Raw genomic sequence first — 25,862 nt, 5'->3', positions numbered from 1 at the left:
TTGTGCTCTCCCCCACCCCAAGTAAATAGTTTTTTCAAAAAGCTACAATATAGACCCACACACAAACACATACACACACAATTCACAAATGCAAGTTCCTCTTCCTCCTATCTATGTTTTTGTTTTTGCTTTTGCTTTTTTGGGAGAGAGAGAGAAAGAGAGGGCGAAAGTGAGTGAGGGGCAGAGAGCGAGTGGGAGAGAAGCAGGGCTCACCCGAAGCGGAGCTCATGTTTTTGCCCAAAGCGGGGCTCAAGCTCACCCAAACGCGCGAACTGTGAGATCATGACCCGAGTCGAAGTCGGATGCTTAACCGATGGAGCCACCCAGGCGCCCTTCCCTGTCTTTGGTTTTATTTTCCCTGTTGAAATAGAATTTTGTTAAGTCTGACGAAACGATAAATCTGCTTATGTTACTTAAAGTGAGTGATATTTGGAAACTGGTGCCAATGGAGAAGGCTGATCGGACAGCTATTTTGAGAATAGGCGCATTTGGGCCGGGCAACAAGGCCCAGAGAACACATGTACCGTATCTGGTGGATTCCAGACAGCGTGGGGTGAGCCAGGATGGGCCAGGCCAGCACAAGGAGAAAAGGTGTTTTCTGCATCGTACTGTGTCAGTGGAGCAGGGAAATACCAGCTCAGAGGATTCTGGGGGCTTTGGGCCGATGGCATCTTGTTGTGAGTGACCAACAGAGGAGTGGCGCAAGAATCCTGGCGAGGCAGTCCGATGTAACTTTTGATGTTTTTCTTTCAGATCCGCCGTCATCACCTCCAAAGTGATCCCAGCTTGTCTGCCACCCCCAAATTATGTGGTTGCTGACCGGACATTATGTTACATCACTGGCTGGGGAGACACCCAAGGTGAGAGAAATTCCCAAACTCACACAAGGAATTGGTGTAGACCTGTAGCCTACAGGAGAAAACGACCATTTGTGCAAATTCCTACCACTTTTCCTGAGGGTCCACCCTTCCTGACTTTGTCTTGGTTCCCGCCTAAGTCTCCATAATTCATCGTCGAGGGACGTGGGCGAGGGACGGAGTAGTCCCTCTTGGGACTGAGTCTCTTGGCCCATACATGCAACGTTGATATCCCATCCCCAGGTAAGTAGGGTTTTGAAGTAGACCTAAACATTAAGGGTGTTTGATTATTCTTCATGTGAAGTTAGCCACACTGAGCTCCCTAACACGGCACGACACAACAACAAAAATTACGTTAAGCTCATCTCCCCAGATCCCCACATGCATTCGTAGGCGTGGAGAGGCTGTTGGTGGTGGGACAGACTGACAGCTGCGGGAAAGGGAGGAAGGTCCCAGCCCTACGGTGGCGTTCGCTGTTGGTTGATGGGGTGTGCGTGAAAGAGGAAATGCTTATGCACGATCCTGTATCAGCACTCGTGCTGCATTTGGGGGGCCCCATCTTCTCTTGGCAGTAGGCCCTGATAGGGATTATATTCGTCCGACTCGGGCCTCAAAACATTGTAAGAATGCCTTAGATCGCTGCCTCGATTTCTCTAAGCGTTGGTGAGGGCTCCAGAATGGGGGTCAGGGGCTCCGGAGGGTAGATCTCGTTCTGCCGCTCGCTGGGCAAACTGGACAAATCACCTTGTCTCCTTGTACCACTTGGCCTGGAAGCCCTCACCTGTAAAACCCGCGTTTTCGAATTGTGTTTCACACAGTATTTTGTTATTAGCTTTCGTTTAAGCAAGGTTTTGTGGTTTGGGGGAAAAAAAGGTTAAAAATGACTGGCCTTGGTCACTTCAAATCTGCCTTCCTTCTTTCTGCACTTTAATTACATTTGTGAAACCCCACCTCCTGAATGTTGCACGTCCCCTACTTTCCGTGCTTTGGAGGCTGTGAGCACTGAGAAGTTAAAGGGAAAGCTTCCCAAATGAAGCGTCGCTGTGGATGTGACAGTCTACTCCGCTGTTTTGCCTTTAAAAAAATTTAAACATCCCAAACCCCTGTGAGTTCAATATTTTTTGTTTCCATTTTGGAAACGAGGGATCTGAGGTTCCGAGAAGGCACAGGGCGGCCCCCTGGGAGCCACGTGCACAAAGGGCGGGCAAGGGGGGTTCTGAGTCAGAACCCCGACTCCCACCTATCGGCTGCAGGCTCTTTTTGAACCTGTTTCCTCAGCTAGAAAACGGGCTGCAGGGCCATGGTGGGGGCAACGATGGGAGGGGTGCACGGAGCACTGGACATGGCCACCATCCACAATTTTCTAACTGCCATCCTGTGGTAGGTGCCTCCATCTACCCTGGCCTCACCCCCAGGTCGAGTGGGAAGACGATTCTCCGTGTACTCAGTGAACCAGGAGGAGTCACGAAACAGGAGTCAGGCCTGTTTACCACTTTTCTTATGTCAGGAGTAACGTTAGATCAGTGTTCTCAGCTTCTCGGCGTGAAGTCAAAACTCTCCCGTTCTCCCTTTCAGTCTCCGGACTTTCCCTGACTTGCTATTTCAAAGCAAGGTAAGCATTCAGGCAAGGGGCTCGTTCCGGTTAGTCCTTCATCGGCAGAGTGCTTCTAGGGCTGCTGCCTCTTCCTCCCCACAGCCCCTATCAGGGCGCCCCTATCTAGGACACTCCAGCCTCCCGGCCCTCAGCAATGCCATCTCTACTGTGGCCACACGATGGCAGCACTTCTGCACAGACCACACCAATTTCCCCGCCAGCTAGTGGGGGATTTTGTCACCAGCATCAGGACGGGCCTTGCTCAGAAAGCAGATACAAGGGCAAGACACTTGAATAAATCAGTTTTCAGCAGGATATTTGAGAAGGCTGGTCCCTCCCCACGAGTACTCAATTCAAGTAGTGCACCCCACCCGAAGCCTCCTCGGGCCCTTCTTCCACGGTGGCTCTGCCCAGCCAGAGCTGGGTCAAGCCTCTCCTTCCCAGATGGCGGTCCCCGTCCACGCTCCTGTCAACTCCAGATCCAGCGTAGGTATTCCAAACTCAACACGACCGTCCGAGTGTATTCAAAGTCTTTGGAGAAGGAGTAGCACCCCGTCTCTTGGCTGTTCCACGCTAGCAACGCTTTTTTGCGAGGCACGTGAAAGCCGGGCTTGCGAGATTCGAAAACTGGGTTATTTCTGAAAACACATGCCCGGGTGTGTCTATCTGGAAAAGCAGCGTTTCCTCTGGCTGTTTTGCAAATGTTCCACTTCAATTTGCCAAAGTAGAAAAAAAAAAAAAAACAGTTTTTTACAAAAGAAATACGAGTAAGACAAGCACATGGGAGAATATTTACTCTTCCTAACTGGAAAAGAAGTGAACACTAGGAAACAAACCAGGACAATTTTCACCTATTATATTAGCAAATATTTTAAAAAATATTAAATACTCAGAAGTGTAGGGTGAAGTGCCCTTTTTTTCTGGTGAAATCGCGTCCTGTCATACACTTTTAGAAAATAATTTGGCAACGTTAACCGGGAGCCATAAACACATGTATATAATTTCCGGGAACCAGGGTAAGAAAATATTAAGGAATATAAATAACATGCATGAACAAAGATGTGGACAGTTGGAAACCACTGTAGGAGCCCAGAAACACGGGTGTGAAGAATTTGGGCAATGCTGTCACAGACCCAACTTCAAATCCCAGTTCCTCCACTGACTTGCTGGGTGATCTTGGGCAAACTACACACCCTCTCCCAGCCTCAGTTTCCTTCACTGTGCAATAGAATTGACAAAAGTGCCTATTTCGTGTGACTATGGTAAGGATTAAATGAGATACACCACCGAACGAGCTTGTGCCTGAAAAAGTTTATTCCGGTAAAAGGCGGCCATTTTTTTTTATATTGTGGTAAAGTATATATGACATAAAGTTCACTATTTTAATTATTTTGAAGAGTACGACTCAGTAGCACTTAGTACATTCGCAATGCTGTGCAATCACGACTACTATTTCCGGAACACTTTCCTCCCCTTAAAAGGAAACTGCCCACCCGTGAAGCAGTCACCCCCATCGAGATATTAACTACGGGCACCTGGATGGCTCATTGACCATCAGACTCCGGATTTTGGCTCAGGTCATGATCTTACGGTTGTGAGATCCAGCCTCACATTTGGCTTCTCGCAGAACGTGGAGCCTGCTTAAGATTCCCTCTCCCTCTCCCTCTGCCCCTCCCCTGTTCGTGTGAGCTCTCGCTCGCTCTCAAAAAAACACAACCCACTAATTACAAAGATTGTAGTATCCAAAAAAAAGCCCTTATTATATAAGATTGTGTGAAATCAACCAGCGTATAAAGTCATGAAATATGATATAAGTAGTAAAAAAGAAACAAGCATCTAAAAAAGACTGAAAGTGAATATATGATATAGTAACACCTGTATTTCTCAATCTCTCTTTACATATTAAAAAATATTTCTTTAGAGTTAAAAAAAAGAACCAAAGAAACATAACAACATGAACCCCAAAACGCCACAAAGAAACCCAGATTTTTAAATCCAGGTCTTGGGAACATGAAATCATATATAATATTTATACCTTTAAGGGGTAGAAAGAAAGAGAAGAATTCCAGTAGTATTAGGAACTGACTTCTTTTAATTTGTATTTTGAGAGAGAGGATGTGAGCAGAGGAAGGGCAGGGAGAGAGGGGGACACAGAATTCGAAGCAGGCTCCAGGCTCTGAGCTGTCGGCACAGAGCCCGACGCAGGACTCGAACTCCCGAACCGCGAGATCACGACCTGAGTGGAAGTCGGACGCCTAACCCACTGGGCCACCCAGGCGCCCCGGGAACTGACTTCTTTATACAACCTCACGGTCAAACAAGAGACCTGTCACTGTGGCTCTGTTGTGCCGGAAGTTTCCTTGGGGGCATATTTGGGATCTGGTGGCCATTTCCTTCATCTTTTTAAACACAGGGACCTTTGGCGCTGGTCTCCTCAAGGAAGCCCAGCTACCGGTGATTGAAAATAAGGTGTGCAATCGCTACGAGTATCTCAACGGAAGAGTCAAATCCACAGAGCTTTGTGCTGGGAATTTGGCCGGAGGCACTGACAGTTGTCAGGTAAGGACAAAGTCCGGTCTTCTGCCGTCCTGCGTCGGCCTCTTAGATACATCTGCCCCCAAGTGGCAAGTCCAGGAAGCCTTTGTCCATTGAAGGCCTCGTCCGTGTGCTACCCAGAAACATTTTAGGTCTGGCCCTGAATGCGGACTGAGATCATCTGAGGGGATTTCTCCGGCCCTGAGTTCCAGATGGGTTGTAAGGGGGTCGTAAAGTATCATCACTGCCAGAGCCCCACACACCTGGGGACCGTGTTGGAACATGGGACTCGGGTGGTGGCCTTACTAGCAGGGAAGCAAGGGAGGGTATGGGGAAAAGACCAACTGTGCCCCCTTTGCAATTATTCTGGGGTTTACTCTGCCTAAGGGAAACCCCAAGGCACGAAGGGATGAGACCACTCTTCACAAGGGACTTCTCCCCCAGGAACACCAAACGGTGTGGTTTTGCTAAATGTACCCTGTTAAGTACCGAAGCACTTCAGCCCTTGTTGGGTACTGAAGCTACTCAACACATTAATAAGTTTCTTTCTAATTGCACAAGAATGTTCAAGTACTGGGAAAACATACATTTGGGTAACAGAGGGGTGACATCCCATAATAAAAGGGTGCCGGTTTAATCCTCTCGTGGTTCTTTTCTCTCTCTGCCCAGGGCGACAGCGGAGGGCCTCTGGTCTGCTTCGAGAAGGACAAGTACATTTTACAAGGAGTCACTTCTTGGGGTCTTGGCTGTGCCCGCCCCAATAAGCCCGGTGTCTATGTTCGTGTTTCAAGGTTTGTTCCTTGGATTGAAGGGATAATGAGAAACAATTAATTGGATGGGAGACAGAGCGAGGCGTCAGCACATCTAGAAGCTGGAACGCGGGTGGGGAATTGAGCACGCTCAGAAATGATTGACAGTAATCAGACCGACACACTGTACTCACACCGCCCGCTGCTAAACCTCAACATGTTTTAGTATTATCGTGGATAAATTGTTCCTGTCCGTGGACTGCTGGATTCTGTAATAAAAAAAGTAACACATTTATAACATTTGTTGAAAATAAACTCTGTACTTCCTTTAACTTTTTTGAGCTTCATTGTTTTCTTGTTCTTCGTTTATCCTACCCATTTTAAATAGTGTGACTCTGCCAGACTTAGGTGATCTCTCTCTTTCTCATAAGGAGTCGTTGCATAAAGGACAAAGAAGCCCGTAAGACCATAGAGAAGAGAGCAGAGAAGTCCTAGTAAGCCGCCCATATGTTTGTCATGTCTACAAAAGACGGGTTGACACACGTCTTTATTTCTGGCACCGCGATGGATGTTTTCAAAGCTGCAGCATGTATGGGGAGTCATGAGAACAAATTCTATTCTTGGGGATGAAATCTGTTACTGACAACTTGACGTTAGCTGAGCACAGCGGACACCAGGCGGAGACTTGTGCGCGGTGAAGGGAACCGGGCAATGGCAGTGTAATACAAGACCCGTAGGGAGCCTGCGTGCTATTCTGGGTTACATCTGAATCTAGGAATGGTCCCAAGATCCACGACCGCAGACTGAAGGTAGAGCGCTTAACTTCCATCCCTAATTGTCTGCCCAGACAGCCTGTACTGTCACGCGGGAACGGTGTTTTCCAGTGACGCGTGCGCAAAAGGAAGACCGAGAACAAACCTCGATTGTTCTTGACAATTAAACACTTTTTTATTGTGACCAGAACCAAAATAGCAACTCAAGATGCCATTCAAAGGTGAGAGTATCGAGGAGGAATAGTCATCTTCCAGCATAGAGAAGTGCGAAAACAGCGACCCTGCAAGTGTGGACGGATACAGGGTGACGGCAGCATGAAGTCCCCAAAGAGCGGTGTTTATTTCATGGGAAAATAAAACATTCATATTCAGTCCTGTTGTGCTGGAGGATTACAAAACTTATTTTACGATTAGCCCACACCCCGTACCTATTGTCACGTGCTCACAAAGAATTGTCTTCTTCGTTGGCAAGACTCTCCTCGGTGCTCGTTTTGTCTGTCCACACAAAATAACTCATGAAAAACTGCTACGTAAGATATATACTGAATCGGAAATACCACGAATATAACATACAAAGCAGAACAGCAGGAAAAGGTAACAGATATGTATTTAAGCTCTGCATTTCAAAAGTCTCAGTAACAAAAGAAGAAAGATCAAATCCCTTATTAGTGTCTATGACATCACTTCTAAAGCTTCTCCCAATTCTTTTAAACATGGATATAAATTGACCTTACTTTTAAATTAAAGTGTAAGCTGCTTCCCAAGACAGGTTAAACGTGTCAAGGTTGAATGAGAACAGTCCATGGTTTTCACCCTTGACCATGGGCGGCATCATAGAACTGAACTCACAAGATATAAGATAAATATCCCTTCAAGATTAAAATCTTAAGACCCATGAAGTCAGAACCCATGGATTTTGTTCAGTACCGAACTGAGTATGTGGCTCTATCTTCTGAGGCCCAAATCTGATTTAAGAAAACAATAGGGTCAAATCCTCAAATTGTACAGCAGATTTGTTCATGATCACGGAACAAGGCCCGAGCATGCCCGCAGGCCCAGATGCTACAGTGGCTTCCACAGGGCAAAACAAGAAGAGAAAGGAAAGCCTCAGTACCACGTGGCCCAGGGGCCTTAGATTCAGTCTCTTCACAGGCAGGATTTCCAAATCTTCATCCTCCCTGGAATCTTCAGAACGCTCAGCTCGGAGCTTTCGTTCGTCGATCAGATTTGATGAACCCGCTCTGGACACTTTTCCCCGATCCCTGGTTTGCACGTCCTTCATCTTTGATGGAGCAAGCAGTCGTGAGAACTTGGTGAGGGTTTCTCTCGTCCCTCTATAACTGGGTCAGACCTGCTGCCCCAACTTGAGACAAAAACTGGGGCGGGGGGCGCTGTATGTGCAACAGGCTCTTGGCTAAACCAGCCGCATACTCTGTGCGCCCAGAGAGTTCCCTAGCGCCATAAATCCTAATTCATCCGACATCATATAAATATACTCTGGGCAGTTTGAATGTCTTTGTACAGCATGACGAACACTTAGAGCCGCGCGGCATAATGTGGCTAAAATGGACAACACGCACGTGTGTGCAAGGCACATCGGTTCCTTGAGAGACATCGACCTAGAGAGCCCCTCCCTTCTGTCTTTGGTAGGGGGGCCTCAAAGGTGCGAGCTGCAAACTTGGGTTTTCTTTTTCCTGCCACATTTGTAGGAATATGGACTAACAAAACAAGGAGAGAAGAGAAAGTCCTTATGAACTATTATACAACAAGCTAAAACAAAGTTTTATAGTTGGTTTTGATCAAACACACGGACGTGTAACATCTCATAAAAGCCCAATTCAAAGGTGACAAAAAACTGTCACCAGGCTCATTTTTTAAAACCTGCTTTCAGACCCTAGGCAGGGTTAATGTGCATGTAAGTTCTTTATGTGACAGGACTAGGACGCCACCCACCCTGACCTGGTCCCTGAACTCTGATACAAACCAAGCAATTGTCTAGAAAGACACAGTTAGCAAAATGTTTCTCTCTTTTGGATAAAGCAGGACCTGACGATGGTATCGGGCTCAAGAGGATTTCACACAGTTTAACACCTTTTATAAATTTCTTAATTTTGATTTGCAAAATGGCAGCATCTCAAAGAGAATCTTCGACCTCACTCCAAATTTCAGGTATCATTGCTCTAAGGGTGAAAAATAGGTGGAGCTTTTGGGTGAGAAGTAAGTCATTACTCGTCACTTCGTTTCCAAACAAGTGTAAGAATCTGTTTGGATTACTTCCCGAGGCAAATGCCCACCTGTTCTCTGACTGTTGTAAGTCAGTTACTGCGATACGAGCTGATGGTTTTATTTTACACACACTGATGAGCTTTCCTTAGGAAAGTTCTGAGATGATGAATCAATCTTATGTTTCAAAATAGCATCAAGAAACAGGGTGATAAAATCCAATGAAATCATTGTATAAGTTTTAGAGGTTTGGTAACATACTCAGGAGACACTTAGCAATGGTTGCTGACCTGAGCCAAAGTCGGACGCTTAACCGACTGAGCCACCCAGGTGCCCCAAAGCTGTGAACCTTTCTAAGCATAGATTTCCTAGCACTGAAATGAGTGAGGATAAGAACCGCAATTGCATAAAATCATTTTGAGTATTAAATGAAATGGCATGTGTGAAACCATCCATCACACTGGTACTTAAAAAATGCCGCCTTCTAGGGGCGCCTGGGTGGCGCAGTCGGTTAAGCGTCCGACTTCAGCCAGGTCACGATCTCGCGGTCCGGGAGTTCGAGCCCCGCGTCGGGCTCTGGGCTGATGGCTCAGAGCCTGGAGCCTGTTTCCGATTCTGTGTCTCCCTCTCTCTCTGCCCCTCCCCCGTTCATGCTCTGTCTCTCTCTGTCCCAAAAATAAATAAACATTGAAAAAAAAAATTAAAAAAAAAATGCCGCCTTCTAATCTCTTCCTAATCTACAAGTGAGGAAAAGAACTGCCATGAGGTTATTAACACTTCGGTCTTCTTATAAATATTTTTGGTGCAAATTTTTTTTTAAGTTGAGAGAGCCACATACTTAATTTCCAGGCCGTTATTTAGAAGGCTGGTTTTCTTTTAAAAATCAGCAGTTAAATTGTTTTTTAACTATGCAAATAATACAAGGCCATGTGTTGTAATGAGAGAATTAATCAAATAATACAAAAGTCTACAGAGTGTATGGGGCTCCTGGGTGGCTCAGTCAGTTGGGCGTCTGACTTTGGCTCAGGTCAATGATCTCACAGTTTGTGAGTTCGGGCCCCGTGTCGGGCTCTGTGCTGACAGCTCGAAGCCTGGAGCCCGCTTCGGATTCTGTGTCTCCCTCTCTCTCTGCCCCTCCCCCACTTGTGCTCTGTCTCTATTTGTCTCTCAAAAATAAATAAAACATGTAAAAAAAAAAGTCTACAGAGTGTAAAAGTGAAGTCTTCTTCCCAATTCATTGCTATCCCAAGAGGGTCTACATTACTATATTAGATCTTTTATTCTAATATTTTACTAATTTACTAATTAGTAAATTACTAATTAATAATTTACTAATTAGTAATTTTACTAATTTACTAATTTTTACTATTCTAATATTTTACTCTAATATTTCATATCCTCTCTTCCTCTTTTTATTATGAAACATTTCCAGCAGAGGAAATTAGAAAGAATTAGTGTAGTGTGAATTTTTCTTGATATAACTCTTCATGTTTGTGTATCGGTTAGATACTTGCCCTACACACCAGTTAGACGCCCTTCTCCAAAACTTCATCTCTCTTTCTCCTTCTCCATCTTCTATCGATCTATTTTTATCCATCCACCCACCCACCCATCCATCCATCCATTATCTCTTTCTCTCTCTTTCCATCTTCTGTCTTCTCATCTAGCTCCAGAGAGGATTCGCTATTGGTTTTATTTTTTAATAAATACTGAAACAGGGGCGCCTGGGTGGCTCAGTCGGTAAAGCGGCCAACTTCGGCTCAGGTCATGATCTCACAGTTTGTGAGTTCGAGCCCTGCGTTGGGCTCTGTGCTGACAGCTCAGAGCCCGGAGCCTGTTTCAGATTCTGTGTCTCCCTCTCTCTGGCCCTCCCCCATTCATGCTCTGTCTCTCTCTGTCTCAAAAATAAATAAACGTTAAAAAAATTAAAAAAAAATACTGAAACACATTGTTCAGCAACTTTTCACTTTGTAATCAATCTTGAAGATCTTACCGTGTCATTCCACACTGATATATCTCAATTCTTTTCATCTCTATATAGTAAGCCATACCATGAATATATTACCATTCTCACAATCAGTTTCCTACTGATGCACATTTATTTCTGCTTTGCCAAATGACCCATTCTCTTCCTTTAGATTTTTTTTCGGAGTTTTAACACCTTAGCAATGTTTCCCTCTTCATAACCACATCTTAAAAAATAATATACATTCTTTCAGAGTTTTGCTTTTTTTTATATTAATCTTCCAAATCAACTTTGAATCTTCTGCTTAGGACGTGAGATGACAGATTGATATTATTTCCCCCCATGAGAGTTCAATTTTCTCCACACCCTTTTTTCCCTTAGTAGTTTGAAACGTTGCTTTTATTTAAGGTGAACTGAATTTCATACGATACCTGCCAAGTTTTTCTACATCGTCCACTGTTTCTGGCAAGGCGATACCCTTGGTTTCAGGCAACAGCATCACGAGCCCGCCGCAGACAGATGCCAGGATACCTACGGAATAAAGAAAGGCGACAGCACACGAGGAACGCACAGCTGGCCCGTGGCCTCCCTCCCTGCTCACCCTGGAGCTTAACCTTAACCAGCTAACCAACTAACCTCAACCAGCCCTTACTGGCAGCAGCCCTCTGGTTACCCACCCAGCTCTCCAGTTCTCTTTTGCCACCCTTCGAAACGTTCTCTTCCTTCCTTGGACCCTGTGCGGTCCCACCGTCCCGGGACTCTTGCAAACACCTGTTCATTCGCTCACTTCACTATTACTTATCGGGCGCCTAAGTGAGAGAGAAGACCTCACCTCCTGCTTCTCACAGGACTCCTCTCAGCTTCCTTTTACCCACCAAGCGCTTTACTGGTTCCTCTCCCTCCCCTTCCTTACTGGGTCACATTACACGGTCGGACCCGTCCCCACTTTAGCCCAATGGCCATCTCTTGGAGTCTTTCTGGGCTTCTCACTGTGCGCCGAACCCTCTGGCTCCAGTGTCTGCAATGGGCTGGTGGAGGCACGGACCCTATGCCAGCCTCTCCTCTTTCGGGACCCTTCTCCCAACCTCGCGTTATCCTCCAGTTGCTGTCCCCACCTTTCCTGCTCTTTAGAGCTGAAATTCTTGAAACACCATCCTCCCCTATTTTCCACATCTCTTCACGTCCTACGGATATGCCGGTAAATGTTTAGCAACCGGCCCTCCCGAAAATACAGCGCCGACTTGCAGCGTCTGCGGATTTCCGTGGTGTGAGTACCCCCACCGCGGGCATCTCTAGGTCCTGCCACGATATCATGGATCCAGGCGGTGGGAAGGGAGGGGCGGTGACAACGTGTGATGTCGCGTCTCCCCCATAAGGACACGACGGACCAAAGTGGCCCGAAGAACACAGAGAGTAGGGAAATGTACGTGAACTAGGAAGTGATGGGGTTTGAGTAATTATCTCCTCTGTTTTTAATAGATTTGATACAGGGAAGTTTGAACAATGGCTATGCTAACCCCTGGGCTCAAAAATCCCTGAAAACTTCAGAGCTGGCCTTGGCAGGTAGGTGCTGGCTGGCGTCCTGTGCCACCCCCCCCACACCGCCCGCTCTCTCTGGGGTCTGCCCTGCGTGCTCCGGACCCACCTTGCCCACTGGTCGGGCCCCACGGCAGCACCGGCCGCTGGTGAAGCCGCTGCCCTCCCCTGGCCCCACTTCTCTCTGGCCTCTTCATCCCTCTCGCATCCCTCCTCCTCTCCTCGAGGCCTCCAGGCCCTTTGCCACCCAGGACGCTTTGTCGCTCATCAGGGCTCTGTCTTGCCCGGGCCCTCTCCTTTCCTCTCACCTGGTCCCATTCCTGGGGTGGGGGTCTCAGACCCTCCCATGTCAGTGGTTATCTACACTCAGATGGCCTCCCGATCTCTGTCACCGGGCCACGCTTCTCTCCCGAGCACCGGCCCCAAAGGCTACTGGCTTTCTTGCAGGCACTTGCTGCGACCCACACCCAGACAGGTTCCTTGGTGTCCCGTGGGCCAGCTCCTCTGACGTTCACTCAACGAGGGCCTGGCTGTCTCCGCTTTTCCCAGCCAGGAGCTCGGCCTTCCCCCCTCCCTTTGCCTCCGGGGAGCCCCTCCGGGGAGCCCACTCAGTCACCCCTCTTGCCAGTTTTACTTTCTTTTTAAGTTTATTTATCGCGAGAGAGAAAGAGAGAGGGAGAGAGCACGAGTAGGGGAGGGGCAGAGAGAGAGGGAGAGAGAATCCCAAGCAGGCTCCGCACTGTCAGCACAGAGCCCGACGTGGGGCTTGAACTCACAAACCATGAGATCACGACCTGAGCCCAAACCAAGAGTCAGACACTTAACCGACTGAGCCACCCAGGTGCCCCCTTGCCAGTTTTACTACTGACGTATTTCTCGAATCTCTCTGCGCCCAGTGCTCCTGGTGTCATGGCCTTAACCCCCAGCCGCCAGGCATGATCCCTTCCCTGAGGAGCTGGCTCCCCACCAGCACGGCCTCCCTCCAGCCCATTTGCACATCAGAGTCCTGCTTCTAATATGTAAACCTAACACTGTCAATCCCAGCTTAGATCTCCTAGCTTCCGCTGCTGTTTGGATAAAGAGCAAACCTTTGCGGGACCAGGAATACCCTTCATGACTGTGATCTGGTCCAGCCTGCCACCCGGCGCCCCCAACCCCCCACATCTGGCGTCTGCTTTTGACTTCCCCGCTTCCCAGACAGCAGCTTCACCCTTGGCCGCTAGGCCTTCCACTGCCTGGAGCCCAGGCCCACGCTTCCCACGTAGGTAATTTCTACTCCTCTCCGATCTCGACTATGCACTCCTCCTTCCTCCTCCACTCCAGCGGGTCAGGTGTCCCTACCCTGCGCTCGCCTGCCTGCGCCCTCTGCTTTCAGTATTTCGCACACTGTGCTGTGACTGATGGTTTGGAAGGAAGTGTGGCTCTCTCCCCAGCCAGACTCGGCAGGAAGGGGGCATCAGGGCCGGCTTTCCCAGCACTTGGCTGCAAGCCACCCCCAGCCCAGACCATTTGGTCTTGGCTGAGCAGAGGCACTCTCTGCTTTTTCATGCTGGCCACAGAGTCAACACTGGGCTTGTTCATCAGACCCCATGAAATAATATGCGATAATCTTTTCTTGAATTGGGTGCTGTCACGTGGTTAGGAGCTTTCCTGCCCCTAGCTAGTGAGCACTGTTAGGGATTTTGCATTATTCGGGATGTATGTCCCCACGGACTCAATATTTTCATTGCAAGTTAAACTGCTGAGCACAAAGTAGAACACAGTCTCTACCAGGAGTGAGGACGTGGAGGTGGAGGGAAGGTAGGTGGGAAGGGGGCCAGCCTGTGTGCTTTCTTGCTGAAGAGAGTCGAGGCAGGGACGAGACACAGGCAGAAAGGTGAGTACAACACTTGAGAAGCACTGGACTGAATTACCCTACGCCCCCAGCCCCTATGCCTTGCTTCTGTCCCCTCAGGAGGCCTGCGGAAACTGGAGTTGGAAGGAGGGCATGAACTTGAGAGTCATCGCAGAGCTTACAGTACGTGGGCAAGGGGTTCCACGCACAGCCTGCTTCACGTCAAAGCAAACGAAGATACGATATGTAATAGGTATCGAACATTTAAAAATCTAATTAGTTTGTAGGCTTATTCCGAAACAGCCGGAAGGTCCAAACTGGTCCCCTGAAAATTAGTTGTGTGGTCCCCCAATTTCAAGAGTTTTGTAGTACTGGAATGCAACTCAGAACTTAAGCAAAGAAAGCTAATGGCTCATCACGACACTTTTATATAAAATAAATTAAAATCATTTAGGTTTCCCATAGGACTATAATCGGTTTGGCCACTCAAAACTCAAGCAGTTGTCATAAAAAATTGAATGATCTCATTAATAGCAAACCTAGTAATCACTATAGATGAAATACAAAGAATATAGATGAAAGCATTTAGGAATCACGTATGAAAGGAGTTCTTACCAAAGATGATAAGAGGTAGTTCTAACCAAATGGCCGCCAGCCGGAAGAGCAGAAATGGGGCTATGATTCCCCCAAAATCACATAAACCCGAGCAGAGAGAAACTCCGAAGTTTCTGCAGAGTAAAACATTGTTTTAGAGACAAAAATATTTAAATGTAGTCAGGATAAGGGAAACGTTCAGATACACAGGCAACAAAGCAATCTTAGTAATATTTTCCGTTTCTGTAGCTTTCGACTTTGAGAACTACGACCTACTCTCCTATTTTGAAGCACGCCGTTTCCATTCTGCCCCATTTCACATCGGGCAAACGCCGAGTCACCGGAGAGCTAGGCGGTCTACAGCGCCGGTGGAAATTACTCTTTCACCGGAGGCTCACCGCCCAGCCCACGCCGCAATGCTCAGGGATCACCTCGGCACCCTCACTTGACAGTAGGGAAGGCCCGTGAATACTCCCCCAGGAAAGGAGGCCAACGTGCAGCCCACGCACGCTGTTTCACTCTGTCCTTCCTCAATCACTCACAGCTGCCAGACGTGGAATGTGGTCAGAACAGAGGCTTTAAACGGGGTGATGCCGAGCGCAGTTTTGACCCACATCTAAGCAAGTACGCTACCCAGATTTCCTGATCCCACAAAACCACCGCTGTGTATAAAGATACTGATATGAGAAATATTTATGTCAAGAGATGCGGAAGGTAGCAATGCAGAAAGCAGCTATAGCTCAAAGTGGATTTTCTTTACCGGCTGCCTCCAGCCCAGGCTAATATATCATCAAGTTAAGAAAACTGTTTCATGGGTTTTAGGTGAAAACATTTGGCTGCAGAATCACTTAGGAGAAACCAGGACATGTAGGTTGGAATTACCGTAATGTTGTTGGGTACAATTCTGAATTTACCAAATAAACAATTTCAAAGGCCATGGTAATCCCTAGTCTTCCCAGGGTAGCCACTGTGGTTCTCAACCACGGTATTCCTGCAAATAGAAAATGTGGAAGGGCAGAGTTAGGGGTTTGCTTTCAATGAAATATCACAAAACAACGAAAGGCATTTGTTTAGTGTTCCCCCAGCCCTAAGTCTTTGATAATTTTAAGCACAAATGACAGATATCTTCTAATATTGTAGCCAAATTTATTTTTAAGTGTTTATTTATTTTTGAGAGAGAGAGAGAGAGAGAGACAGAGCATGAGCAGGGGAAGGGCAGAGAAAGAGGGAGACACAGAATCCAAAACAGGCTCCAGGCTCTGAGCTGTCAGCCCAGAGCCCGATGCGGGGCTCGAACTCCCGAGCTGTGAGACCATGACCTGAGTGGAAGTTGGACGCCTAACCGACTAAGCCATCCAGGTGCCCCATATTGTAACCAAATTTTAGCAGCAACAACCACCAGGATGATAGCTCATATTTAGTGTGCTAGTTGCCTTTCTGAGCAGGGTTAGATGATGGAAATACAATTCAAGAATGATTTGTTCAGCAGCCACTGTATTGAAAACAGCGTTCCCGGCACTGCCATCCTAGAGGGCCTGCGTGCCCTGGCCTTCTGGAAGGTGGTCTTCACTTGGGCCCTTGAGAACCGTTATCACAGCCTATTGCCCATTTGCCCTCTCTCTGTTCCCACCCCTTAGTGATAACACACAGAACACCTGCTCCAAGCAGGCCAGAAAGAATCTGGATGTGAAGCCAATGTTGCTTTCTAGAGGGTAGCAAAGGCTTGGAGACTGGAACCTTCAGAAGGGAAGATCTATGCCTTGTGTTATCGGTAGGGTGTATATTTCTTATTGTCTTCCCCATCCCCAATCTTGCTACTTCCCCAAGAAATCATCTAGAAGAGGCCAGATTCTTAAAAATCAGTTGGTTCATTCATTTAAAAATGAACTGTTCTAGGGGCTGCACTGGTTATATGAGGAAATTCTCCTATCCTCCAAAGTAACTAGGGGAAAAAGCTCAAAGTTCTTCATTAAATGTTTTATTTCTTTTGAGTTTTAACAGAAGAGGGAGTAAACTATCTTTGCCCTAAAAAAGTCAGTGCTCTAAATTTCTTAAGAGTTGCACAAAAACAGACACTCAGATCAATGGAACAGAATAGAGAACCCAGAAATGGACCCACAAATGTATGGCCAACTAATCCTTGACAAAGCAAGAAAGAATATCCAATGGAATAAAGACAGTCTCTTCAGCAAACGGTGCTGGGAAAACTGGACAACGACATGCAGAAAAATGAACCTGAGCCACTTTCTTACACCAGATACAAAAATAAACTCAAAATGGATGAAAGACCTAAACGTAAGACAGGAAGCCATCAAAATCCTTGAGGAGAAAGCAGGAAAAAACCTCTTTGACCTTGGCCGCAGCAACTTCTTATTCAAGCCATCTCCAGAGGCAAGGGAAACAAAAGCAAAAATGAACTATTGGGAACTCAAAAAATAAAAAGCTTCTGCACAGAGAAGGAAACAATCAGCAAAACTAAAAGGCAACTGACAGAATGGGAGAAGATATTTGCAAATGACATATCAGATAAAGGGATAGTACCTAAAATCTATAAAGAACTTATCAAATTCAACACCCCCAAAAACAAATAATCCAATGAAGAAATGGGCAAAAGACATGAAAAGACACTTCTCCAAAGAAGACATCCAAATGGCCAGCCGACACATGAAAAAATGCTCAACATCAGCCATCATCAGGGAAATACAAATCAAAACCACAATGAGATACCACCTGACACCTGGCAGAATGGCTCACATGAACAACTCAGGCAACAACAGATGTTGGCGAGGATGCGGAGAGAGAGGATCTCTTTTGCACTGCTGGTGGGAATGCAAACTGGTGCAGCCACTTTGGAAAACAGTATGGAGGCTCCTCAAAAAATTAAAAATAGAACTACCCTATGACCCAACAATTGCACTACTAGGTATTTATCCAAAGGATACAGGTATGCTGTTTTGAAGGGGCACATGCACCCCCATGTTTATAGCAGCACTATCAACAATAGCCAAAGTATGGAAAGAGCCCAAATGTCCATCGATGGATGAATGGATAAAGAAGATGTGGTATATATATACACACACACACACACACACACACACACACACACACACACAATGGAGTATTACTCGGCAATCAAAAAGAATGAAATCTTGCCATTTGCAGCTACGTGGATGGAACTAGAGGGTATTATATTATAAGTGAAATTAGTAAGTCAGAGAAAGACAAATATTGTATGCCCTCACTCATATGAGGACTTTAAGAGACAAAACAGATAACACAAGGGAAGGGAAGCAAAAATAATATAAAAACAGGGAGGGGGACAAAACATAAGAGACTCTTAAATATGGAGGACAAATAGAGGGTTACTGGAGGAGGTGTGGGGGGGGGATGGGCTAAATGGATAAGGGGCACTAAGGAATCTACTCCTGAAATCATTGTTGCACTATATGCTAACTAACTTGGATATAAATTTTTTAAATGTTAAAAAAAGAATGATTAGCAAGATTCATACACACACACACACACACACAAAGAGTTGTGCGACTTATGCCATCCGTCCTTAGTGGACACGGGTCTGAGATATGTGACTGATGGACAAGCACGTATCTGCTCTCCCAAGCAAAGCTAAGGACATCCTGACTTCCATCTTTGAAAATGAAATTCTTCCCTTTTATATTCATATTTATTCATGCTCACTCAGTACTAAATGGTCCTCTTGTCTCCTAGAAGGATTAATGCTCATTCCCAAGCACATGATTTTTTTAGTAGAAAAGCAGGTGTGGAGGTGGAGGATGAAAGAAAAGAATCGAGCTTGGTAGATTGTCTTCTCTACAGAATAGTCAACGACAACAGCAACAACAACAAAGCTAAAACCGACCAAATAAAACCATTGCCTAGGATGTCAAGCACAGAGAAAGACGGTTTAAGAATCCAGATCACTGCTGGGAGGCTCCGGGTTACTACATTTTGACCGCAAACTGGCCGAGGACGTCCTGGTGTACTTGACGTTTTTCCCAGATGAGGACACCTGTAGCTCTCACGCTAACAGTTACATCAGGGGGTGAGGAGTATCAGGATTGTGCTGATGTGCTGGGCTGCCATGTGCCCTGGCACAGAGCAGTGGTAAACATGTGTTTTATTTAGGCCTTGCCTCTTCATGAAGGCCAGAGAGGGGGACTAGGAAATGCATTCCACCCCAGCCTTCAATGAGCAGGTGGTACAGCGCCAGGGGCCAGGGAACGGAAAGTGGGAGCCCTTGCCCAGATTCCCTGGGTCCCAGCCCGACCGGGCAACCTCTCACTGTTCTCGGGCTGCAAAGAATGTCGCCGGCTACCGTGGAAATGACTTGATTATCCAGGTTAAATTCTTAAGTTAGAGGGTTTTTTTTTCCTACTGAATCAAGACTACTCTACAAGTGAGTCCCGCTGATAACTTTCATGACAATTTAAGTTTACGAGTAAGGCTATCACCATTTGCCAGAAAGAACCACACGAAACCCAAGAAACCGAACACACACACACACACACACACACGCAACACGTGGTTAGCTCAGTGAATACAGACAGATAACAAGTCAATTCAGCGGTATGTTGAGAAAATGCTGTCAAGCGGCCACCCTTGGGGAGACATGGTTTCTCCTACATGCTGACTTTACCCCGAAAGACTCTCAGTTCGTTCCGAGCAGCAGAGGCCACTATCTAACCACCCTGAGCTAGAGATTTCGGTGAAACGTGTAATAAAACAGAAGTCCCAAGGGCACTGCACTGTTCGTGAACTTAAAAGTGAAGTGAAAGCGATTTGTCAGGAAGTGTAAATGATGTGTGGATATTACGGATGCAAACAGAGACTTCTGATCATCCATCGCAGGAATGCTCGAAGTTCGTCTCAGAGAGGCAACAGGCACCTTTCAGGAACAGTGACAAGAAAACACACAAGACAACTTAAAAATGAGGAGTGACCCTGGAACTAGGCTCCGTGGAGTCCTGAGAACACAGAGAAAGATGGTCCCTCTGAATAGACGTTTATTTGGCCAAGGGACTGGAGATTACTGAGAATAATGCCTCAGTTTTTGAAGGAAGGATACGCAGGATTTTAAATGAACACTATTTTACATCTCCTCTGACGGTACCATCTGCTTGGAGTTCTGAAATAAAACGGTAGTGAAAATTTGTAACAGAGATATGTAAATTAAGATGTATTGGCTTACTCCTCACTTCAAGAGAAATAAAAGGCAGAATTCTCCTTTCAAAAAGACTACTTACCAAAAGGGCTAGGTTTGTACCCATCCTAAACAAACCCAAATGAAAGATGCAGACAGCTACGGATAAAGAAAACCTAGTTCTCAGACTTCAATTAGAGTTCAGAAATTTGGGTCAAAAGCAGAGTGCCTTAAGTGAAGAGACAGCCAGAAAGACTTTCTTTTTCCAGAACGTCATTCTTTAGACCATGAAAAGTTGTGCTCAGTGGAGGCAAAGCCAGTTAAATTGTTCTCTAAGAGATAATTTTAGAGCTGATTCCTCTAAAAGGCTAATCAGCATTCAGTGCAGGGGCCCTCCTCCTGTTCATGACGTCAAGAACGACTGAGAGGAAGAGTCTTTCTAATGTTAATCCAGCAGCCCAAGTAACCAGGTCCAAAACCTCCCTTAAGTAGAAGTTAGGGCTGCCAACTCCAGCGAGGAACCTCTGTTAAAATTTGGTGCTCACAAGGAGCATTAGGGCTTGAACCTCTTCTTGTCAATCATGGCCGACGTAGGCTTTTATAAAAGCAGCTGAATCTGTGAATGTACACATCAGATGTGTCCAGAATAAAAGCAATTATTTTTCAGTCCTGCTGAGAACAATTCTAAGGCTGACATCGGGAAATTATGTCTTCAAAATAAGACGGATCAGACCAGACAGAAAAGTCTATTCTTTGCCTTATGGTTTTCAATTTATGAGTGTTCTCTACAAAATAGCTCCGTTCCCACACATTTAGTTCCTCCAACGTTGGTGTGGACATATGGCTTAGAATGCTTTCTGGGATCGTGCGGGATGCAGCACCCATCCAAATGAGCCCAGTCAGTCCGGGGCCAGAGAGAATTTTCCAGGGAAAGATTGTATCATGAAATGATGGGCCACCTGTAAGTCATTAACCTTTCTCCACACCTTTCTAATTTCATATGCAATAAATACTTAATTCCTATTCCTATTCTATGCGATGAGGACAGAAGACTTCGCTCTAGGGAACTAAATCCAAAATGATACCGTGTCAAAAAGGGAAACAACAGCGAGGTCTCCAATGTTCCCCATTCGTCCCCCTTCTAGTTCAATTGTGCATTGTTCACAAGGATAAGAGCTACGTCTATCTTGTTCAGGCTCTGTTCCCACTCCTAATTTAGCGGTGGCAATTAATAGATACTAAATAGGGGCGCCTGGGTGGCTCAGTCGGTTGAGCATCTGGCTTAGGCTCAGGTCATGATCTCGCGGTCTGTGAGTTTGAGCCCTGTGTCGGGCTCTGTGCTGACAGCTCGGAGCCTGAAGCCTGCTTCGGATTCTGTGTCTCCCTCTCTCTCTGCCCCTCTGCCACTCATGCTCTGTCTCAGAAATAAATAAACATTTAAAAAAAAGATACTAAATAGACATGTATTGACCAATATGAGTTATACAGATTCCTCAACTGTTTGAATGCTTGAATACAGTGTAGTGGGTTGAATAGTGTCCCCTAGAGTTCATGTCCACCCAGAACCTAGAATGTGACTGTATTTCTATATGGATCTTTGCAGATGACATAAAGAAGAGAAAGTCATACGAGGGTGGAGGTGGACATTGGAATGATGTCAAGCAACACCCAAGATTCCTGGCAACTGCCAGAAATTAGGAGGAGGCAGGGAAGGATTCTCGCCCAGAGCCTTCAGAGAGAGTGTGGGCCTGCCCACACCGGGATTTCAGATTTCCAGTGTCCGAGACTGTGAGAGAACAGGTTTCTGTTGTTTCAAGCCACCCGGGATGTGGTGCTTTGTTACTATAGCCCTAGGAATCTGGTATACTCATCAAAAATGAGATCAGTGTAAATAAACAGTTCTGTTTATCATCAACCATTCCAATCAGAAGACTTTACATCTTTAAAAAAAATTTTTTTTAATGTTTATTTATTTTTAAGAGACAGGGAGAGACAGAAGGTGAGTGGGGGAGGGCAGAGAGAGAGGGAGACACAGAATCCGAAGCAGGCTCCAGGCTCCGAGCTGTCGGCACACAGCCCGACATGGAGCTTGAACTCACCAGCTGTGAGATCACGACCTGAGCCAAAGTCAGACGCTTAACCGACTGAGCCACCCAGGCGCCCCAGAAGACTTTACGTCTTTTCTAGTCTGAAGGGGGGCATTTCTGTAATTTTATTTAAATAGAGTTTGGGGACTTCATAAACCTTCATATAATTAACAAACTCATCTGTAAATGTCTATTTTCACTTCCACAATATTGGAGCTTCTTTCTTGACCCTCAAGTGATTCTCAAAAGAAAAGACAGACTCTTTGGGGCCGACAAAAGGGCTCCCAGAGAATCAGCCCTCTCAGTATCCCCCACCCCACATACCCCGGAACATGGAAAGAATGAACTTGCTCTAATTCCTACGCATTCCGTGGGGCTTTGAAAAGCTTCCCTGTCCTGCGTCTGCTGTGTCCTGTGGCAGAGATAACGCGGGTTGTGTTAACGGTGCACTTGGGGTCACCCGCCACCTCCTCAGCGTGCACTGGCCTCGGGCCCTCCCACGAACTCTGACTTCTCCCTGAAATCACCCTGTGCCCCCCGGGCCGCCTGCCACAACCTTAACTCCTGCTCTCGGCATCTCTCTCCTCACTGGAGAGATCCAACCTGATGCGGCGAGCAGGAAGCTCGCGGGACCATGCCCAAGTTCCTGGCACGGCCAGGGAGGCCAGTCACTGCTGGTGGCAGGTATCCTCGGCCCCTTTTCGTGCATGTTCCAGCAATAACAGAGAACGTGTGGTCCCAGGACTCCCGAAGATGGCTCATACTTCTGAGAGCTCTGCCCTACTGTGGACAATCTCCACTACCCTTCCCTTCTGTCCACTACATTTCCTTTCTCTTCCTTTTTTAAGCTTATTTATTTATTTATTTATTTATTAAAAAAAAATTTTTTTTTCAACATTTATTTATTTTTGGGACAGAGAGAGACCGAGCATGAACGGGGGAGGGGCAGAGAGAGAGGGAGACACAGAATCGGAAACAGGCTCCAGGCTCTGAGCCATCAGCCCAGAGCCCGACACGGGGCTCGAACTCACGGGCCGCGAGATCGTGACCTGGCTGAAGTGGGACGCTTAACCGACTGCGCCACCCAGGCGCCCCTAAGCTTATTTATTTTTTTAGTAATGTCTACACCCAATGTGTATGAACTCGTGACCCTGCGGTCAAGAGTCACATGCTCTTCTGACTGAGCGAGCCAGGTGCCCCTGTCTAGTACGTTTCTTTTCCTTCGTATGTGCCGAGTTCTCGCCTCCGGAAGCTTTTCCTGACTACTTCATGCATATCACTGCTTGCGTCTATTTTTTTAATCAGTCAGAGCCTTCAGAGAGATTTATTTTCCTAAATCTTGTATTGTTGGCTCTGGAGCAACAGGTTTAAATTGCGTGAGTCCACCCACAAGCAGACACTTTTCACAGTGCCGTACTGTAACTGTATTTTCTTTTCCTTATGAGTTTCTTAATAACATTTTCTTTTCTCTAGCTTACTTGATTGCACGAACACAGAATATAACACATACAGCATACAAAATATGTGTTAACTGACTGTTTTGTTGTTGGTAAGGCTTCCGGTCAACAGAAGGCTATTAGCAGTTAAGTTTCGGGGGAGTCAAAAGTCATATTCAGATTTTCAACCATGCAGGGAGTCAGCGCCCCCACTGTTGTGTCAAAGGTCAACTGTAAATAATTCCATTATTTCATGTATTATAGTGAGTTGTGAAAGCATTAAAGTGTCTATATCCCAACATTACCTCGGTGTTTACAGCAGCATTATCAGCAAGAGCCAAGTTACGGAACGACCCCAAATGTCCATTGACTGATGATGAATGGATAAAGAACCTATCGTATAGATATGCAATGAGATACTACTCAGTCATAAAAAGAATGAAATATTGCCATTTTAAATGCAACCGTGTGGAAGGAGCTGGAGAGTATTATGCTAAATGAAATAAGCCAGTCAGAAAGACAAAAACCACATGATTTCACTCATGTGCAATTTAAGAAACGTAAGACATGAACGTGGGGGAAAGAGAGGCAAGGAACAAACAGACTCTTAACTACAGAGAATAATCTGAGGGTTGCCGGAGGGGAGGTAGGCAGGTGGTCGGATGGATTCAATGGGTGATGGGTATTAGGGAGGGCATTTGCTTTTTAAAATTTTTTTTAATTTTTAAATTTATTTTTAAGAGAGAGAGAGAGAGCGTGAGCAGAGGAGGGGCAGAGAGAGAAGGAGACACAATCCAAAACGGGCTCCAGGCTCCGAACTGTCAGCTCAATGTGGGGCTCGAACCCACAAACCGCGAGATCATGACCTGAGCTGAAGTCGGACGCTCTACTGACTGAACCACCCAAGCGCCCCAGGAGTGCACTTGTTGTGATGAGCACTGGGTGTTGCATGTAAGTGCTGAATCACTAAATTCTACCCTTGGAGCGATTATTACACTATACATTAACTAACTGGAATATGAATAAAAACTTGTAAGAAAAAAATTTTAAAAATAAGGTATCTACATCTCTTACTAGGTTGTGAACCTTTGGAAGTCAGAAGTGTCTTCCTTTCCTCCTTTTGTAACCCTGGTGCTTTGCATGGGGCCAGTGATATGGCAGAAGCTCAGGAAATATGCAAAACATGGTCGGCGATATCATGAAAATAAGTCAAATAAAGGCGATCAAAAGCAAGTTACATGGCTACAAGCTAGATTTTGCACATCTATTTCATCCATAAATGCACCTGAAGTGGAGAAAACAGAAAAGTCTATGGAACCAACCGCTATACTCAAACTCGTTACGCTGATCAAGCAGAAAATCGAGTGCCATCACTACAGCTTGCCTGGTGCTAAGATTTTGATGCAGTGATACGTTTTCTGAGGACAAGAGGCTCCCATTCTTGATTATTTTGATTTAAGACTACTTCAAGGCCTTGAGTGCCCAACAGATTCAGGGGCCCATTACCTTCTGGTAAGAATGCGGTGACAAGGCAGGCCACGCCTGCCACCATGTTGCTTCCCGCAAAGGGAAGGCGGCGTCCAAAACGCTCAATGGTCAGTAAGATCAAGAGGGCTGCAGGCAACTCCACAACTCCCGAGATGAAGAAGTCGATATACAGGTTGCCTCCTATAATCCCCAGGCGCATGACGAGTCCTTGATAAACCACGGCACTTGTGAACCTGGGGCGACATTGAGAGACAACGGAGATCAAGTAAGACATAACTTCAGCCTGACCTGCAGAAGGGGACGCGTCGTAAATTCGATACAAGGTTTTGAGCTCATCACAAGTCAGACTTACCAAGCAAACATAAGAATAAGTGTGCACTTCCTCATTTGGGGAGTCCTCACCAGATCTAAAAAGGATGGGTTACTAACTTCCTCATCTGTAACAGTGATCTATATGAGAGAAGCAGATTTCAGTAGCAAATACAGCAAGAAACACCTGCACATTATAGATTTTCACTGGCCAGGTTCAAAGCCACCGAGTCAAATGATTTGACTGAACTGACCAGGGTCTTTCCACTTACTACATCTGAAAACCTGAGAATGAAGACTTTTGATTCCCTCGCTTTGTTAAAAGGTCAATTTCACCAAGATGTGGTTGCCACACTGACACTCAAGCACGTATCAGCAGTACTGAATTCTAATCTGACTAAACAAGGAAAAACGGGGTGTTTTAAAGTAAAATACATTTGTGCATTTATGAAACTGGAGAAAATAAACGTGAAAGTGGCAAAAGCAGGGGGGATCCAAACAAGTGTTTCTTTGTTGAATATCAACCTGGTGTTAACACACCAAATACTAGCGAGTTCAACAGCAAGCACCGCACCAAAGAGATCAATTTGCTTCCGTCCGTTTCCTGGAATCCAGCATCTTTTGGAGCCAGGAAAATTCAGCTCATCTCTAGTCGGCCGTCCAAGAAGTTGGGTCTTTTCTTGAGCTGCATTAAACACATACGGCTGTTTGCCTACCATGTAT

General features: G+C 46.1%; 2 protein-coding genes across 2 annotated transcripts in view; one reads left to right on the top strand and one right to left on the bottom strand.

The window, feature by feature from the left end:
* Window positions 1–6,067, top strand: part of PLG (plasminogen) — a 42,879-nt gene extending 36,812 nt beyond the window's left edge. The window contains exons 17-19 of the mRNA XM_043592698.1: window positions 754–860; window positions 4,865–5,010; window positions 5,656–6,067. Of these exons, the coding sequence (XP_043448633.1) occupies window positions 754–860; window positions 4,865–5,010; window positions 5,656–5,817 (415 nt within the window). The 3' untranslated portion in view covers window positions 5,818–6,067. The remainder of the gene's footprint in view (window positions 1–753; window positions 861–4,864; window positions 5,011–5,655) is intronic.
* A 591-nt stretch (window positions 6,068–6,658) lies between these two features.
* The window catches only part of SLC22A3 (solute carrier family 22 member 3), a 94,491-nt gene continuing 75,287 nt past the window's right edge, over window positions 6,659–25,862 (bottom strand). The window contains exons 6-11 of the mRNA XM_043592699.1: window positions 25,183–25,280; window positions 24,849–25,063; window positions 15,544–15,652; window positions 14,683–14,795; window positions 11,129–11,228; window positions 6,659–8,226 (exon numbers count right to left, since the gene is read on the bottom strand). Coding sequence (XP_043448634.1) covers window positions 8,166–8,226; window positions 11,129–11,228; window positions 14,683–14,795; window positions 15,544–15,652; window positions 24,849–25,063; window positions 25,183–25,280 — 696 coding nt within the window. The 3' untranslated portion in view covers window positions 6,659–8,165. The remainder of the gene's footprint in view (window positions 8,227–11,128; window positions 11,229–14,682; window positions 14,796–15,543; window positions 15,653–24,848; window positions 25,064–25,182; window positions 25,281–25,862) is intronic.

The sequence above is a fragment of the Prionailurus bengalensis genome, chromosome B2 (genome assembly GCF_016509475.1).
Source record: "Prionailurus bengalensis isolate Pbe53 chromosome B2, Fcat_Pben_1.1_paternal_pri, whole genome shotgun sequence".
NCBI lineage: Eukaryota > Metazoa > Chordata > Mammalia > Carnivora > Felidae > Prionailurus > Prionailurus bengalensis.
Note: the sequence above shows the minus strand (reverse complement) of the source record. Positions and strands in the feature narration are given on the sequence as shown.